This window comes from Cryptosporidium andersoni, assembly GCF_001865355.1.
Source record: "Cryptosporidium andersoni isolate 30847 chromosome Unknown contig_10, whole genome shotgun sequence".
Taxonomy (NCBI): Eukaryota; Apicomplexa; class Conoidasida; order Eucoccidiorida; family Cryptosporidiidae; genus Cryptosporidium; species Cryptosporidium andersoni.
This window is the reverse complement of record NW_027122813.1, coordinates 1-18,046: the sequence shown is the minus strand read 5'-3', so window position 1 is coordinate 18,046 and position 18,046 is coordinate 1. Positions and strand designations below refer to the sequence as shown.

Genomic DNA, 18,046 nt, shown 5'->3' with positions numbered 1-18,046 from the left:
TCTTCACTAGTTTAGTGACCTGTCATAAATCCAGTTAATACATCTTCGGCAGAGGAAATAGTCTGTATGTATGGTAAGAGGTAAAGTATGAATTATTTGAGGCAATATTATTAGGGATTGAACTTACAGTTTGTTGGAGTAAAATGAGTTTCCCAAGTATTTGGTTCATTGTAAGCCTTTTATTTGTCTGTTGACTACCCTGTATATGATTATCAGGACTTTGGAAGTTGCAACATTTATTTATTAATTGGACTATTAGTGAATAATCTGCTATTTTAGATAAGGGGAACATATCTAAAGTAGCTCCTGAATATCCAACACAAGCTTGTATTTGAAGGTTAGTAAGACCAGCAAAAGGAGGTTGACCATTTAACATTTCCCATAAGAGTAGTCCTAATGCATATGAATCTAAATATTGACATTCATCAGCTCCTTGAAGAAATAACCTTGCAGCTTCTAAAGTTGGAAATGGAGCACGTAACAATTCAGGAGATAGATAATTTAATATTACACTTGCCGAAAATCTTGGTAAGTTTCTTGGGAGTCCTAAAAATTGATTTTCAGAGTCAGAATCGTTTACAAAATCACTTTCCGAAAATATTATATCCAACTCATTTTTTGATAATTTTTCACTAGTTCTAACCCCTTCGGGTAGTGCAAACGAAGCTTCTAAGAGAACATGACCAACATCAGCTAATTTAACAGTTAAATTTTCATCTAATAATACATTTGAAGGTTTAAGATTTAGATGATATAATCCTCTCTGCTTTAAATACAGACAACCAGTTGCTATACCTCTAGCAATAAGTAAACAAGTTGGCATTGGTAGACCTAATGGGATATCCACAATGGTATGTGATATATTTGAAATGTGATCATCATCACATTTTGGTGTATTGAAATTAGAATTATTATAGTTTCTTGAAATATTAAGGTTATTATTAATATTAATATTCTGATTAGCATTAAAATCTCTTTTTAAATAGAAAAATGGAGGTCTTTCAAGTCGAGGTTTACATTGATTTGAAATATTTTTATCCCATCTACAATTTGATAAACATAAACAGAAACCCTTATAAAGGAGTCTATGAAGTGATCCATTAGGTATATATTCAGTTATTACACAATGAATATCAGGTTGACTATAACTGAATCCAAGAATTAAAACCAAACTTGGATGTCTTAAAGACCAAAGTAAACGACAAGTACTTTCCCATAAATATGGTTGATGTAATTTTCCACGAAAAACTTTAATAGCAACATCTTTACCAAGCCATCTTCCAAGGTAAAAGCAAGATGAGTCATATGATAAATGTGTTATTGAATTATCCACATTATACATATCCTTGGAAGATTTAAGATCAGAATCAATGCAAATTTTTTTATTTCTTGGTAATATCATTTCATCCTTAAAATAATTTGTCCTATTTTGACTGCAGTAACAAGGAGTATCCGTTCTTCTAAGTCTCCTAACAAATCTCAACTGTTCAAATGGTATAATTAAACCAGGATATGTAGAAAAGTTTGGAATTCTAACTAAAGGTTCTGGTATTAAACGTGTCTGTCTTTTGTTTATATAATTTATTCTATCTCTTATTAGCTCATTTTCATGATTTGCATGCATACAATCTTTTATACTGTCTCCTTGATTAGTAAATAATGGATTTGGTAGAACTGTTTGACTATGGCACATTCTGAAAGCTTTAATACAATTCATAAATTTAAGTCTATGACCTAATGGTATTATACCTAATGTATCACGAATTAATCTTGGATTAACAAGTGTTGGTGACATTAATAAATATGCTAAGGTTATATCTTCATTTTCTAAAATTGATATATACTGGCTAAGTCCAGTAGCTTCAAGTAACTCAACTAATAGGGGTTCAGATTGAGATAATTTTTTTAATTTATTTGATTTTTCAGAATTTATTATATTTATACTATTTGGTTGAGTTTGATTATTTATACAACAATTAATATCAGAATTATGTAGATCCATTGTATGCATTCTGGAGTTCCAAGATTCTATAACTTGAGGTATTAATCCAGGTGATATTCTAGTATCATATATACTCAATTTATTATGATTTTCAGAATTTAATAGTGAATCTTCAATAACTCGAGGTAATCTAAATGCCCCAATTAAAGTTTTTTTTGAAAGAGTTCCATATCTATAAACTACATGATATATATCTCCACTTGCTAAAATTAATGAACCTTGGCCACTCCTTTTGCCATGTTCAAATGGTCCAATATATCGACTATAATCTTTATTACTAAAATAAATAGCAACTGATCCTTCAGTGTGTGGTAAATTCTTATAATTAGAAATTCCAACATAAATATCACCATTTGAAAAAAATAATACATCTTTATTTGAACCATTAGGAGATTTACTATGAGTATTTTTACTTGTAACCGATTCTTCAGGTTTTTTACAATAGCTTTCAGTTGTTCCCATAAGATTATGCAACTTTATATTACTTCATAAAGCCGCTAAGTAATTTTCGCTTGTTTTGCAACAAATCTTATCAGGAGCGGCTTAAGAATTGAATGTCATGTAATATTAAGTGAACCCATTATAATTTAATGCATCTTAATATTCAAGATAATTTATATAAAGTACAGGGGACAATCAAAGACCTTTGTAATGAAAATAATATATCTAGAGAATATATTGAAGGATTTGCTGGGGGATTTTCAGGAATAGTTACTAAATTTATTATATACCCATTAGATAGAGTTAAAATATTGAAACAAATAATAAAATATCCTCTAGAAACAAATAAAAATAGAAAAAGTTGGGATATATTTAGAATAGTTTTTCAATCAGAGGGAGTATCTGGATTATGGAAGGGAGGCTCTTTTAGTCTTGCTAGGTTTGTCTTTTTATTATCACTTCATATTATCTAATCTAAAAATTATTTATTTTTTATTTTTAGAGCATTTATAAGCTCAGGAATTGGATTTTATACATTTAAATTAATGGATAATAAATTACAAAGTGTACAATTTATATCAAATAATCAAAATAGTATTAAAAAATTTATTGCTGGAAGTATATCTGGATTATCTATTTTGTTTACTACATATCCATTAGATGTCCTTAATACTAGAAGAGCTATGCTTGGTATATGTGGAGTTTCTTTAACCCACAAACCAGCTTTGAGAAATTTATTTTCAGGATTTATTTGGACTCTATTTGGTAAGAAACAAATATATAATCAATTTGTTTTTATTAGAGTATATATTATTTATTATATTATATTTTATAATAGGATCTATACCATATAGTGGAATTTCATTTTTAGTATTTCATTCTTTAAAATCATATTGGCAAAAATATTCAGAACTTGATAGCTTGAGACTTTGGTTATCCGGTGGAGTTGCCGGAGTAATAGGATTAAGTATTACATACCCAATTGATACATTAAGAAAATTAAAACAAGTTAAATCTATTTTGAATTCAGAGGTAGGAAGTTACAATTTTCCATTATAGTTTATATTATTATTGTTTCAATATTTCAAATGTTACTATTTAAGGATCTAATATTACAAGATAGGATTAAAAGCATTCCAAAACTTTCTGACTTATATAAAGTAAGAGAATTAAATATAATTACTTAAAGAGAAAAGAAAGATTCACTATTTTCTTAATTTTCAGACTAGATCAATATTTGGAGGTTTACCTTTAGCTATGACAAAAATTTTTTTTTCTTCAGGGATCAATTTCTCAATCCAAACAAGATTGGTAGAATATTTAACCCCATAGATATTTTGAAATATTCCCTTTGTAATCTAAATAATTAATATTCTAGAAAATAAATAAATAAATATCTATTTATAAATTCTTAGGTATTAATTTAGTTTATTTCCGAAGTTTAAGAAGATGTAGATATATCAGAAAATTTGGTAATATCAACTAAAGAATTCAATCTACTTTATTATCCTCTAGAGAAGGTGTGGTGTGGTGACTTTCTATCTTCTCGATAGAAATATTTTTATTTTAAAAATAGACTAGGCATATTCACCGCCTATTATAAAATAGGTCAGCATCATTTTTACGATTAAGTAAAGGTGCGGTTGTCTCAAATTAAAGTTTATAGTGAGGGAAGAAGAACGAATTAAACCAGAACCAAAGGACTAAAGCTAGAATACTCAAGATGGGAAGTGTTTTATCAAAGAAACAAAATAGCTGTATTTATTCTGTACCTATTCAAGGTACTGAAACGCCTAATTCAACAGCTATAAGGAGAAATATTCTAACTGTTGGAACAGAACTTATATCAAATTTTGAAACTCCCTTAAATAATTGTTGGGAATTAATTCTACATGGTCTTAAAGTAAGTAATGATTCAGATTATTTGGGTGAGAGAATTATTAATGAAGATGGGACATTTGGTGAATATCAATTCAAGAAGTATTCTGAAATTATTGCAATGTCTAAAGAAGTTGGAAGTGGTTTAATACATATAAAGGGATTTGAAGATACTTCTTACGATGACTTTGAATTAAAATTAAGATGTATTGCTATATTTGGGAAGAATTGTATGAATTGGTCTATAACTGAGCAAGCTTGTCATGCATATGACTTAACAATTATTCCTTTGTATGATGTCACGAGAAGTGATGGAATTTTACATATTTTAAATAGTACAAAACCTTTAACTGTATTCTGTAGTAGTTTATGTGCTGAACGTTTAATTTCAATTTTAAATTTAATCGAATCTATAAGATTTTTAATTATATTGGATAATATTAAACCAAATTGTTCTATTCCATCAGATATAAGCAGTAGAGTGGCAATTATGACATTTAGTGAATTAAGAGATATTGGCAGAAAGAATATGAAGAAACCTACTCCAGGTAATTTAGATTCAATTAATAGTATTCATTATACATCTGGAACTACAGGATCTCCAAAAGGTGCAATTTTAACTAATGGTAGTTGGATAGCTTGTACATCAGCATTTCTTAGATCTCAATTAGGTCATAGGGATAATGGTGTAACTCACTTAGATATTCACATTAGTTATTTACCACTTGCTCATATTTTTGAGCGTATTGTACATATGGTTTTAAGTTATAGTGGAGGTAAGATAGGATTTTGTAGTGGAAGTATACAAAATATTGTTGGAGATATACAGGCTTTGAAACCTACATTTTTTGTAACTGTCCCCAGGTTATTAAATAGACTTTATGACAAAATAATGACTGATTTAGAAGAAAAGCAACCTATATTACGATTTTTATTTAATTTAGCATTAGAACAGAAGGAAAAAAGGAATTCTCCTTACCATATATTATGGGATACTATTATCTTCAGGAAAATTAAAGATATACTTGGAGGTAATATTAGGGTGATTTTAAGTGGTTCTGCTCCATTAGATAAAATGATTCAATCAAGAATCCGTAGTTTTGTTTGTGTACCATGCTTTGAAGGATATGGTATGAGTGAAATATTAGCTGCATTTTTACCTGAAATAGATGATTATTCTCTTGGTACTATTGGTGGACCAGCTCCATGTTATGAATTTAAACTTGTATCAGTAAGTGACATGGGGTATAATATTAAGAATGATCCTCCAAGTGGCGAATTATATGTTCGTGGTACTGCATCATTTATAGGATATTTTCTAGATAAAGAAGGAACTAAAAATATTATATCTTCTGATGGTTGGGTTAAAACTGGAGATATTTGTGAATTATTAAGTAATGGGTCTATTAGACTAATAGATCGTAGGAAAAGTATATTTAAACTTGCCCAAGGTGAATATATTACTCCAGAAAAACTCGAAAATATATATTTAACTTGTGAATTAGTTTCTCAAGTTCTTGTAGTAGGGAGACCTACAGAGTCTTCAATTGTAGCTATATTTGTTTTAGATGAAGAGTTTACCATGAATTATGTGAGAACCAATAATTTAGGTGCTAATTTAACTTTTAAAGAAGCTGTCCAACATCCAAAATTACTTAAAAAGATTACTGATGAATTAAAGAGAGTTGAAGATATTAATGAATTATATGGTTATGAAAGAGTTAAAGCATTCAGATGTATTACTGAGCAATTTACAATTGAAAATAATATGATGACACCAACATTTAAAATCATTAGACATAAAGCCATAAAATATTATGAGAAAGTTATAGATGAACTTTATGTTGAGGTTAATTCTAAATTAGCTTCAAGAAAGATCTAAGAAGATCTAAGAATAGTTATTTCTAGGAAGGTATTTTAGATTTCCCCTTTTTTTTTATTCTTTTAGTTACTGATAATATAATTTGTTTTAATTTTCACTATTTAAAGAGAAAAGGGATCTTTTAATTTTTGTAGGTATATAGGTAAGTCTATGCATGCATGCATTCACTTTTTTACTAATTATATACTCAAATTTTTAAGGATTTCCGCGGTATTAACCATGTCTGTCTTGGATCCAGAAATACATTTCTAAATAAGAGAATATTGTGATTATTCTTTTATTTAAGTTAAAAATAAGCAAATGAGGTATTATTATGAATTTTCAATACGAAGATATACTTGGATATTTATATTATTTGTAATTTTGGACACATCTATAGCAGATTCTAATAATTATACTTTGTTTAATGATATATATACTCCTTTAAATGCACATAAATGGAAAACTTGTAGCCTTCCAGAAATAAATTGGGGACATTTATCAATCGAACAAAAAAGTAGGTCTAGTGAAGAGTTGCATCATATTACAAAAGTAAAAGGAGATGAATTTGATAATCTAATTATAACTCTAGAGGCTAAATTAAGTAAGTACCAGGAAGAAAATAAAAATATATATGACTTAAATGAAAAATTGAAGAATAAATTATCAAATTTTAGGAATTTATATTTACAACCAGAAATCCAAAGTATTTTAGGACCAGGTTTAATGGAATTAAATAAAACAAGATATTTATTAAATTATGCTTGTTCATTACTAAATTCTGAAATTGAAAACTCATTCACAAATGATGCTAATAGTAACAAAAATATAGTTGAAATATTACAAACACCCATTAATGATTTAATTCTGGATTTGGGAACTACTAATTACATTCCTACAAAAATTGCAAAAGCATATAGATTATTAGCTGCTTATAGAGAAAGATCGAATGTAATTAATGATATTTTATCGGAAATAGATGAAAATATAACTAATTTAAATGTATTGATATCTGTCTGGGATATGATAATTAGTGAAATTGATCTATTAATTCAAAATCACTTTAATCCAATATTAGATAATGAAAAATATAATAATTGTCAAATTAATGAGAAATCAGAACAAAATCGCCGTTGCCCAACTTCTAGTTATGATATGCAAAATGAGATTATAAATTTAAATAAAAAAATAAAAAAGAGTTTAATTGATATTTATGAGGATGGTAAAGGTACATTGATTAAAATATTATCATTTAAAAAAATAGATTTAGATTCACTTTGTATTAAGGAATATGAAATATTATGGAAAACAGAATTTCTACCTTCTATAAATAGAATAATGACTACATCCTTTCCAAAATACTTAGAGGAATTTGAAACAATAGTAACAATTGATAAAAGTGATCCAATAAAAGAAGCATTAAGTTTGAAGACTATAATAGAATCATATAATAAGATATTAAATGAAACTTCAAATAGGATTGTTGAAAATTGGCCAATCTTAAAATATATAACGAGTACTAATAAAATTAGTGATTTGAAAGTAATTAATATTAACGAAGACTATGATACTTTATATAATAGTATAAATGCAACAATAAAAGATATTATTGTAAATATGACTTATATACATCAAAATTTAGATAAACATATAGATAATTTTAAAGAAGATGATAATGGTTTTAAAGTTAATTTATCAATTCAAACTATGGTTTGTTTAAAGAAAATATATGATGATTACGGAACAAATTATCCATTGAAATTTGATACCCAGATAAATAACAATCAATGTATTGATTTATTTACAAAATATTTACCAAAAAATAATCATGATAACGATCCAGTCTCTACTAGACAATATGAATTAGAAAAATTGATATCATTTTTACACCCAAGTTCATTAAAATCTTTTAATAATGAAGATAATATGAAAAAACAGATTTCACCAATAATTTTACTATTAGAAGAGCTACAAAGAGAGATAACTGAAGTAGAATTGGATGAAAATTTCAAACAAAGGCAGTTAAAAAGAAGAAAATATCTAATGAATATTTCAAATAATTTTGATATATCTAGGGAATTATTTAATCAAAATTTGCGTGATGTAAGATATTATTTAGAAAAAAATGTTCAGTTATCATTCAAGAAAGTCGAAGAATATGCAAATCAAGTTGAATCTATCATTAATGAATATATAGTTAAGATAACTGAAACATATGATCATATAAGTAATGCATTTAATGATACTTATAAAGATATTATTATTTTACTAAATGAAATGGAAATAAATAACCAAAATATGCCGATTCCATTTTCATATGTTCCTATATTAGAAAAGTTACAATATCAAATAGATGATATTATCACAAGAATAAATATAATAGAGGATCGTACAAGTAGGATTAATTTGATAAGTTTGGTTCAGGATCTTAAAACTAATTTTACAAATTTGAAAAATAGTGAACTTGAGTTCCAACTACTTTGCTCAGATGTTTCATCATTATTATATGATCAAAGTACCTATCCACTTCAAATTATACTTGCTCAAACTGATATATATGCAAATAATTGTCAAAATTCAGAATTAGGTCATCGAAATCTTAATTCAATAAATAGTGAAATTCAGTCTATTGACTCTAACAATGAATCCCAGTATAATAAATTAGATATTCAGTTACTAAGAGCAAAATATAAAGATATTCTTAAAAATATGGGAATTATTATGAGTAAATATAAACTTGGGAAAAAAATGTATACTGAACTCCAACAACTTGAAGGTTCTCTTGTTAATAATATTAAGTTAATTGAAAAGATTATTAATGAAAATAGTAAATTTGAAGATATACCACAAGATATGAAACTTAAAATACAAAAATATAGAAAATTGTCTACAAAAATATTAACATCTCTTGTTAATCTTCAAACAAGGCAGTATATATCAGATAGTGAATTACTAAAAAATATTGTATTTATTTTAGATAATGTTATATCAAGATATACTCAACAAGTTAAACAATTCAAAGTTGACAATCAGCTTAACAAACCTCATTCATTTAAAAAACTTATAAAGAGAGTTTTTAAATTTGAAAAGTATATAAAAGCAAAGAGATACTATAAAAAAATGAAAAGATTATCAGAACTTATATTAGATGAAAGAAATAGAAAAGTAAAATATATTAACTATAATGAAGAACAGTTAGATATTATGAATAAAAAAGTACAACAAATAGTAAATGATCTTCTGTGTAATGATTCTCAATTCTTATTAAATCATCCAGATTCTACTAAAAATATTTTAATGATTGATCGTAATCATGTAAACAATACAATAAGTTCTATATTTACAAAATTATATGATATTATATATAGATCTACAGAAATTGAATATATTAAATCACCACGTCATATTTTACAATTATTAAAATCATTGGAAGATATCTCAATTCAATATACCCAGTTATTTAAAAAAATTGAATTATATAAAAATCAATCTATTAAATTATATACTGAACAACAACAAACTTTAAATGATATTAAAGATCTAATTAAAAATATTATTGTAGCAACAAACATCGTTAAAATATATAAAAAACTTCCAAGTGAGCTTCTTAAATATATATCAAATAAATCTCCAGATTATTTAGAATTTATTAACCAAGTTAATATAAGAGGATGGAATATAAATCAAGCTACAAAAAGACTACCAGAATCTAATTTATTGTATGCTAGTAGAAAGTATATACAGAATACTAAAGAATATGAACAATTTCAAGAAATTATTCAGGCAGAAATAGATAAATTGAATATTCCTACTATAGAATTAACAAACCGGGATAAAATCACTTTAATTATAGTTCCAGAGCAAATCCTCAGAAACTTGGAATATAATTTAGAAACTCGGCAAATTGCATTAATTAATAATGAGATGAACAGAGTATTACAACCAAATTACACCTCAATACATGAGTTATTAAAGGATTTAATTCAGAAAAGGTCCAAGTATATTACACAGATGACAAGGCAAGAGTTCATAGTAAAAGAAGGTAATTGCATGGAAGATAAATGAATAAATATGTGGTTTAATTAGATGGAAATATATTAATAGGAAAAAATTACCACTCGAATATAAAAATAGTGTATTGCCAGATTTAATCCTCAAAATATGAATATAGCGCAAAAAAAAACCCGCTTACCCCCCTCCCCCCTACTGAAAATCTACTATTGTGGGTATGGCTGAAACTTCCGTTATAACTTCTTTTTTTTTGTCGTTAAATAGAAAGAGAAAAAAAGAGGAGAGAGCATAGAGAAGAGTAGACAAAGTAAGAGGTATTTTACAGAAAGAAAGTAAAGTATTTATAGCTCAAAAATATTAATTGATATATATAGATTTGTGTGTACATTTACAAAGGAGATAAATCGAGGCCAACTGTGGGATTTTGTATAGAATAGTTATTAAATTTAGATAATACCTTTCCTAATACTGATATAAATAAGAGATAGAAAGTGAGTAAGTTGAGGACTAAGTATTTGGTAGATATTAGAATTAATTGGATATAAGTCAACTTTAGGAACTAGTACCGAAATTGAACCAATAACAATGCATAAAAGCGTAATTGTAGGCTCTGGATCAGTTATTGGAATTAAATATAATGAAGGAGTAATGTTAGTAGCAAGCACACTAGCTTGTTATGGATCATCTAAAATGTTCGGGGGTATATCTCGTTTTCACGTAGTTGGTGCAAAATCCAGTGATAACAAGAATGAAATAGATGCAAAGATGATAAGTAATGATGATATTGCATTAATAGAGAAAATTTCAAGTGTAGATCTAAATGACAAAGTGGAATTTTATCCAAATGCTTATACTGTTATTTCTTCCACTGGTGAATATAGTGATTTCCAATATGTGATTGAACAAGTTGAAGAAAAGTCTTTAGATGATTTTTATAATAATACATCAAAAGGTCCAAGGGAATATTCAAATTTTATTAGCAATTTACATTATGAAAAAAGAAATAAGATGAAGCCATTATATAATCAAGTAGTTATTGCGGGTTTACAGAAGAATATTTCTAGTGAATTTGAATCTTATTTGAGTATTGTTGATCAGTTTGGGACTTTATTTTTTGATGATTATGTAGGAAGTGGTTCATCTGGATATTATGGTGTTTCATTGATTAGACAGAAATATGTACCAGGGATAAGCGAAGATCAAGCAAAGTCTTTACTAGAAGAATGTATGAGAAATATCTTTTATTTGGAATGTACAGGATCACGTATGTTACAATTTGTTACTATAACATTAAAGGGTACTACAATATATCCAGCATATCCAGTTGAGACTACTTGGAAATATGAAAACTATATGAAGCCACAATATGATAGACATGATTATGTTGGCTTTTGATAAGTTTTATATACATGATTAAGGGAATTTAAGATATTCTTTAGATTAATGACTAATGAACTTAGTAAGAATAATATTGTAGAGTTTTTTTTTCCAAAAGTTATAAACTAATGAGGATTATATTGTGAAGTATTATGTATTATTAGCTGTGTGATATTTTTTTTTGGCTCTAAATACTTCTAAATAAAATCCTACCTAAAGTAAGATTAAGTATTGTAGTAATAAGGGATTACTAGAGTACCCTTGAAATTTCTTGATTATGGGCTGAATGTAATTTACAAGTATAATTTAGTAGTTATTAGCATGAGATCATATTGTATTAAATTCTCATGTAATTTGTTATAAAATTTAATAGGATATTTAAGAACTTAATATTTAGACTATCTGGAATTTATTTAGCTACTTTATTAACTAATTACTTCTTAGATATTTAGTCCAGTGTAAATTTACATACACACTAAATCTAATATGTAGTTAACTAAAATAAGTATACACAAATTCTGAAAATTGTTCGTAACTTATTAAGAAATATATATTGTTCATTAATTGATCCAAGTATTTTTATTTTTTTTAATATTTATGGATTACAAGATATTTCAATTAACAAATGGAAATTGAGTTTATTATTGTTATAGCTTTCATTTAATTATAATATTCTTAATATATTATTATGCCGTATTTCTCAAATAATTTAAATAAAAACATTTGAATAAATTAATTATTTCGTTCTATAATATTACATAACTAATTATACTGAATATATATTCCTTTAGTTAATTTAAACAATCCATTTAACACAGAATAAAATTCCCCAAATATATAAGACACCTTTATATTGTAATACCTTTAATAAAGACTTTTTTTTCAAATATAATATAATCTTTGGAATTAATGTTAGTAAATCAAAAAAAAAAAAAAAAATAAAAGTAAATGACTTATCTCAGTTGATATTGAAGTAATAATAAAATAAATTTCGTAGTAGTGTTAAATAATTATATATAAGATATTTTAGGTAATATAAATTATTTCTTAATAAGAAGCATAAAAAGATCTATGGTAAATATTATGTTTAGCAAATAAAATACAAGTTAAAACACTCAAAAGGAAATAATGTAATTTAGTAATCTATATCACTCCTGAACACAACAAAGACTTTCCCAAAATTCACTTCCTAATTTAAACTTTCTTTCAATCTATCTGCAACAAAGTCCCAATTAATAAGTTCGAAAAAGTTTTCAACATAATCATTACGATTATTTCTGTAGTCAATATAATATGCATGCTCCCAAATATCACATACTAATATTGGTTCTCCTAAGTTCAATCTATAAGGATTATCACCATCATGGGTTTGTACAACAGCCAATTCACTATTTGATTGTAAAACCAACCACACCCAGCCAGAGCCAAAATGACTTGTAGCTGCAGCACTAAATACCTCCTTAAATTTCATGAAAGAACCAAATGCTTCCTGAATCTTATTTATTAAGGTGCAATTTATTGGTTTATTATCTTTACTTGGAGATCTTAAACATTCCCAATAGAAAGTATGATTCCAAGCTTGAGCTGCATTGTTATATATCACACCTGTAGATTTCATAATAATATCAATTAAGTTTTTACTATTTTCAAACTCTGTACCTTTAATCAGCACATTTAATTTATTAATATATCCTGCGTGATGTTTGCCATAGTGATAATCAAGTGTTTCTGAAGATATTGCTGGTAATAAAGCTGTCTTAGGGTAAGGTAGTGGTGGCAACTCAAATACCATCGTTGAAAAATTTGCCCTTTTAATCAAAAATTGACTTAATAAGTACTTTGTTATATGTCTAGACATATGTATCCCAATTCCTGCTACCTACCAAAGCAGTATAATAATGGGGGGTTTTATAAATAACATTGAATACATTATTAGTTACTCCTAGCAAGTCATATGTGCCGCCTTAAAGTAATGTAACATTGCCTCTTTGTTTTTTTAATCCACCTCCTTTTAATATTTCTAAAATTATACGTAGCCAATAATACTGAATAAATAAAATCTTCACTTATTTTAGTAAATATTATATACCCGCTAAATTCCCACTAATAAAATATTAATAGTAGTAATATTGTTAGCGCTCCATCCCCGCTCATAATGTAATATTACTATTGCTAATATAGCTTACTAGACACACTCGCCGCTAGGAGCCGTCTTAGCTTAGATGGCAGAGCATTCGCTTAGTAAGCGAAAGGTCACGGGTTCGATCCCCGTAGATGGCTCTCTTTTTAACTACAAATTAAATTATTATAAGAAAATAGACGTATCAAAGTTATATCAATTATTATCTATCATCTATATTCACTCCACACTAGTTTTATTATCATGTGCATATATTTCCAAATAATATTTTGGGTTCTATTTCGGTTATATCTTGCAATAAACTATCATGAGTATCCCTTAATTTTTCTAAATTTAAATAGAAAATATTACCCGAAACCCTTGAGCATACTGACGATTCTTTATTGTATTTGATATTTCTACTTGAATTACAAATATCTGTTGAAGGAGTTGTTTCTAAAGTGAAAAAAGTTCCTTTAATAGAGGGACTTAAAGTGCCTGGCAATATAATTAGCAATGCATAGCTAATAGAGTTCTCTTTATCCATATTCATCTCTTTATTTTTAATTACTTTGTAGTCAATCCATAAATCAGATATCTCTGATTCATTTTTTAATTTTAAATTATTCTTTTTGTCTAATGAAACGACAGTTATCATGCAACGACAGGTTAAATTCTTTAGTTCAGAAAATTTCAGATTTTCTATAGCTGTAGATAATATTGTTAAATAGATTGGAGGTTCGGGTGGAGGCACTTCTTCTCCTGTTGGATATTTCAATGAATACTTGTACCAAAGAAGCTAAAAAAAAAGTGTAGAATTAATTAAATGTAAAAAATAAAATATAATATATAAGACAATTTACACTTTTTACATAAATTGTACTTGTATTCGTATAATCAAATACATTTAAAAAAAAACACAAAATAAATGTAAATGTATTCTTTTTCAATTAGATATACTCACCTGTTCTTCATAAGGTTGATAATTTGGTTGCCAAGGTTTATTTGGACCTGCAAAATGAACAATTCCATGAGCAGAAGTATTTCTATAGTCATCACGTCCTGCCCAAAAATTATATTGCATTGGTAGTTCATCATATTCGCCATTGCAATATAAATTTAAAATTATTTGATCATTAAGACCCCACTTTTCAACAAATTCCATAGCTTTATCAGTAAAGTGATTTCTTCTTAGCTTATTTAAACTTATCAATAATATCCCAGCATTAAATGATTTTGTCCCATTATAAATGATATGAGGATAAATTTTATCTTTTTTTAGCCAGTCATTTATTAAGTCTGCTTTTGTTGATGATCTAGCTACAATACCACATTGACTATTGATATTAATACCAAATAGTTCCCTAAAAAAATATTTATAATGTTCTTTGTATCTCTAAAAAATAGTTTATCCCTAATCATATACAATACTACTTAAAGCTAATATATCTATTTGTTTGCATGCATGCATAAAGAATTTATTGTAGTGCAAACTTATTTTTCCGCAAAAATATCTTACGTGTTCTTTTCTCATCAAAGAACAAAAAAGAAAATGCATGCAAATAGATATAATAGCATTGGTTTGATTGTAAACTTAACTTACCTTAGTGGTGTATTAACTACAACATCCGTATCAAGATAAAGTAACTTATCTATAGACTTATCAATAATATTTGGAAGGAGGAGCCTACACATTGTGGCCTCCGAGACGTGTTTCAAAGTTCTTGTATATTTCAACTTATAATTAAATGGATAAAATAGTAAAGTAATTTTCTTATCAAATTTGTTTATAGAAAATGATTGTAATATTTTAATATCTTTTTCATTTATATCTGGCATAGTAATAATATGAACGTTTGCTTTTTCATACTCCTGTAAATTTTTATAAATGGAATTTAACAAAGTAGGAAATAATTGGAATACTTCCTTATCAGCTGAAAATGATATCTGATAAACTTTATTTGGATTAGAAAGTAATAATATGATTTTTTTCTGTTTAAATAAATAGTCCAAGCTAGTCATCCCAATAATTATAGCATATAATATACATACAAAACTGCATAATAAGATAATTGATAATTTTTTGCTAATTGGTCCCATTTGAAAAGTCTTCCATTATAATTAAGACTTTATTATTTAAAATATATAAACTCTTTAACTAATTTCAATATATTTAAAATTCTTCTTATGTTTATTGTAAATTTGCATACCAATTAAATTATATGATCTGTGGGGCTAATCATGACAGGTGGAATTAGATTGTGTATCGAGAGGGAAAATCTAAGATATTTCATATAAAATTGGAAATATATAATAAATTTCAATTATGAATATTTATATATAAATAAAAGTACTAATATCTATGTAGAAGTATTATAAAGAGATTTATTTTTAATATTCTTTGTATTGATCAAAAATAAAGCTGAAGAAATATTTAAATTATTAAGAATTTATAGAAATATAAAGTTCTAATTAAATTTTAAGGTTAATATTAAATTTTTGAAATAAAATCTCAAGGAAAAGTTATTATTTAATAGAAATATTATAATAAAAAAGAAACTATATCCAATAAGTGATTGAGATAGCGGGGATCAGTTTAATTTAATTTAAATTCAAGTTAATATTAACATAGAGATAAAATGGATGAGGAAGTGTCTATAGTCAAGGAAGTTCAAGGAACTCTTAGTGCAGTAATTCTTCAAATGATGAATAATGTAAGTCTTATTATTTATTTCAATCTGTTTATTTTTATTTTATTTAAAATATCAACTTTTTAGGAGACTCGAAAAGTATGCTTTAGTCGTTGCTTTGATGGGAAATTTGGGGACTCATTAACAAGAAATGATCAAATTTGTCTTGCAAAGTGTATGGATAGGATGTATGAAGCTCATACAATTGTAGGAAAAGCTGTAGCTGAAATGGCTCAATCATTAAATAATGAGCTATCTTAAATAATGAGAAATAAAATAAAAAAAGAGAGAAATAAAAAACTAATTACTAGATAAAATATATAATGTAGTAATTTTTAAAATAAGAAATAACTTATTAAGAAATTGGGAGAAGTTAATTAAAATAACTTTTTTTTTTTTTTTAGCCCTTTATATTTTGAATTTAACTTGAATTGTCCTTAATAATTATTTAATAAGTCTAATATTAATAAAGTAAAGGTCTTTGCCTTACATTGATCACAAGTACTTCCCTATAAATTTCTATAAGTATTACCTTACAATATTAATAGATACCAAGTTTTACATTACTTAAAATTACAGATCCTTAGTTTATATACTTCAATTAAATTGAAATTTTATATACATTTATTCATATATATGTAAATTAATTTTTTTATTATTTACATAATGTTGATACTATTGGTATACCTTCTCTAGGTAAAGCCCTTTTGCATTCAACCCATTTCCCCTTTAAAAAGTGATTATTATAATGCTTAGTTACGTTTGCAACCGCATCCGAATTCTCAAAAGTAACAAAACCAAAACCTCTTGGACGCCCATTATGCTTATCAGTTATCAATACTGCATCCTTTATACAACCAAAACGTTGAAAGTAAATTTTAAACTCTTCTAGTGATAGATCAGGAAGACCACCAACAAATACTTTACTACTAGTTTTAGATAGTTTATCATTCATTTCATTTTCAGTAGTAGAGTTAACATCCTTATTAATTTCACTAGATATAGCTTTATTTGTGTATATATTCATATTTATTGGTGGAATAGTATCACGGGGAGATGCTCTTTTGCAATCTACCACTTTACCAAGTAAGATATGAGGGCTACATATTTGTACAAGATCAACTACGCTGGGATCTTTAAAAGTTACGAAACCAAAACCACGACTTCTTCCACTAATATTGTCATACATTACTATTGCATCTAATATAACTCCATACTGTAAGAAATATTCCAACAGTATTGAAGATGTCACTTGCTGGGGAAGGCCACCAACAAAAATTTTGCCTGATTCAGGGTTCATTAAGTGATATATTTCAATTCTTTGTTTAAACTGGTACTATAATTAATAGCCTTGATAATTTAATTTTTCCACTATATTATTAAGTTCCTTACTATATATTACTTTTTTACTTCTACTTTCCGAGATTTCCATGCAATTATCATGTAATTTTACTGCGGTACAACTTTTCTACTTTTCTTTATTATTAATATATATAATTTATTTTGGATGAGATTAATTTATAAGAGCCAAATTATTTCTATAATTAATCTAATATCTATATATTTGAGCTTTTTCAAGGATTATCTTACCTTTTCAGGTTATGATCCAAAAATATTTTGGAGATGTGTATAAAAAGTTTACAGTTTTTTTTTCCCCCTCCCCCCCC

The 18,046-nt window shown here is 26.6% G+C and overlaps 9 protein-coding genes across 9 annotated transcripts; 5 read left to right on the top strand and 4 right to left on the bottom strand.

Moving 5' to 3' along the window:
- Positions 1-34: 34 nt before the first annotated feature.
- cand_013750 (SAM domain-containing protein) lies at positions 35-2,464 on the bottom strand (the record flags this gene model as incomplete). Its single annotated transcript, XM_067211610.1, has 1 exon — positions 35-2,464. One exon carries the CDS (start codon positions 2,462-2,464, stop codon positions 35-37), a length of 2,430 nt encoding a protein of 809 aa, XP_067069645.1.
- A 128-nt stretch (positions 2,465-2,592) lies between these two features.
- Positions 2,593-3,888, top strand: cand_013740 (carrier protein; the record flags this gene model as incomplete). The annotated part of the gene is made up of 6 exons (XM_067211609.1): positions 2,593-2,882; positions 2,946-3,208; positions 3,282-3,475; positions 3,547-3,603; positions 3,668-3,754; positions 3,871-3,888. 6 exons carry the CDS (start codon positions 2,593-2,595, stop codon positions 3,886-3,888), a joined length of 909 nt encoding a protein of 302 aa, XP_067069644.1.
- Positions 3,889-4,166: 278 nt separating this feature from the next.
- On the top strand, positions 4,167-6,203 carry cand_013730 (long-chain fatty acid ligase; the record flags this gene model as incomplete). The annotated part of the gene is made up of 1 exon (XM_067211608.1): positions 4,167-6,203. The coding sequence occupies one exon, from the start codon at positions 4,167-4,169 to the stop codon at positions 6,201-6,203; it is 2,037 nt and encodes a 678-aa protein (XP_067069643.1).
- Positions 6,204-6,503: 300 nt separating this feature from the next.
- Positions 6,504-10,247, top strand: cand_013720 (uncharacterized protein; the record flags this gene model as incomplete). The annotated part of the gene is made up of 1 exon (XM_067211607.1): positions 6,504-10,247. The coding sequence occupies one exon, from the start codon at positions 6,504-6,506 to the stop codon at positions 10,245-10,247; it is 3,744 nt and encodes a 1,247-aa protein (XP_067069642.1).
- Positions 10,248-10,778: 531 nt separating this feature from the next.
- cand_013710 (proteasome subunit beta type 4 precursor) lies at positions 10,779-11,588 on the top strand (the record flags this gene model as incomplete). Its single annotated transcript, XM_067211606.1, has 1 exon — positions 10,779-11,588. The coding sequence occupies one exon, from the start codon at positions 10,779-10,781 to the stop codon at positions 11,586-11,588; it is 810 nt and encodes a 269-aa protein (XP_067069641.1).
- A 1,171-nt stretch (positions 11,589-12,759) lies between these two features.
- On the bottom strand, positions 12,760-13,500 carry cand_013700 (superoxide dismutase; the record flags this gene model as incomplete). The annotated part of the gene is made up of 2 exons (XM_067211605.1): positions 12,760-13,378; positions 13,454-13,500. 2 exons carry the CDS (start codon positions 13,498-13,500, stop codon positions 12,760-12,762), a joined length of 666 nt encoding a protein of 221 aa, XP_067069640.1.
- Positions 13,501-13,951: 451 nt separating this feature from the next.
- On the bottom strand, positions 13,952-15,789 carry cand_013690 (glycosyl transferase family 8 protein; the record flags this gene model as incomplete). Its single annotated transcript, XM_067211604.1, has 3 exons — positions 13,952-14,488; positions 14,654-15,053; positions 15,293-15,789. The coding sequence occupies 3 exons, from the start codon at positions 15,787-15,789 to the stop codon at positions 13,952-13,954; spliced, it is 1,434 nt and encodes a 477-aa protein (XP_067069639.1).
- A 539-nt stretch (positions 15,790-16,328) lies between these two features.
- Positions 16,329-16,640, top strand: cand_013680 (TIM10 DDP zinc finger domain-containing protein; the record flags this gene model as incomplete). The annotated part of the gene is made up of 2 exons (XM_067211603.1): positions 16,329-16,403; positions 16,467-16,640. 2 exons carry the CDS (start codon positions 16,329-16,331, stop codon positions 16,638-16,640), a joined length of 249 nt encoding a protein of 82 aa, XP_067069638.1.
- Positions 16,641-17,034: 394 nt separating this feature from the next.
- Positions 17,035-17,679, bottom strand: cand_013670 (RNA recognition family protein; the record flags this gene model as incomplete). Its single annotated transcript, XM_067211602.1, has 1 exon — positions 17,035-17,679. The coding sequence occupies one exon, from the start codon at positions 17,677-17,679 to the stop codon at positions 17,035-17,037; it is 645 nt and encodes a 214-aa protein (XP_067069637.1).
- Between the last annotated feature and the right edge of the window lie 367 nt (positions 17,680-18,046).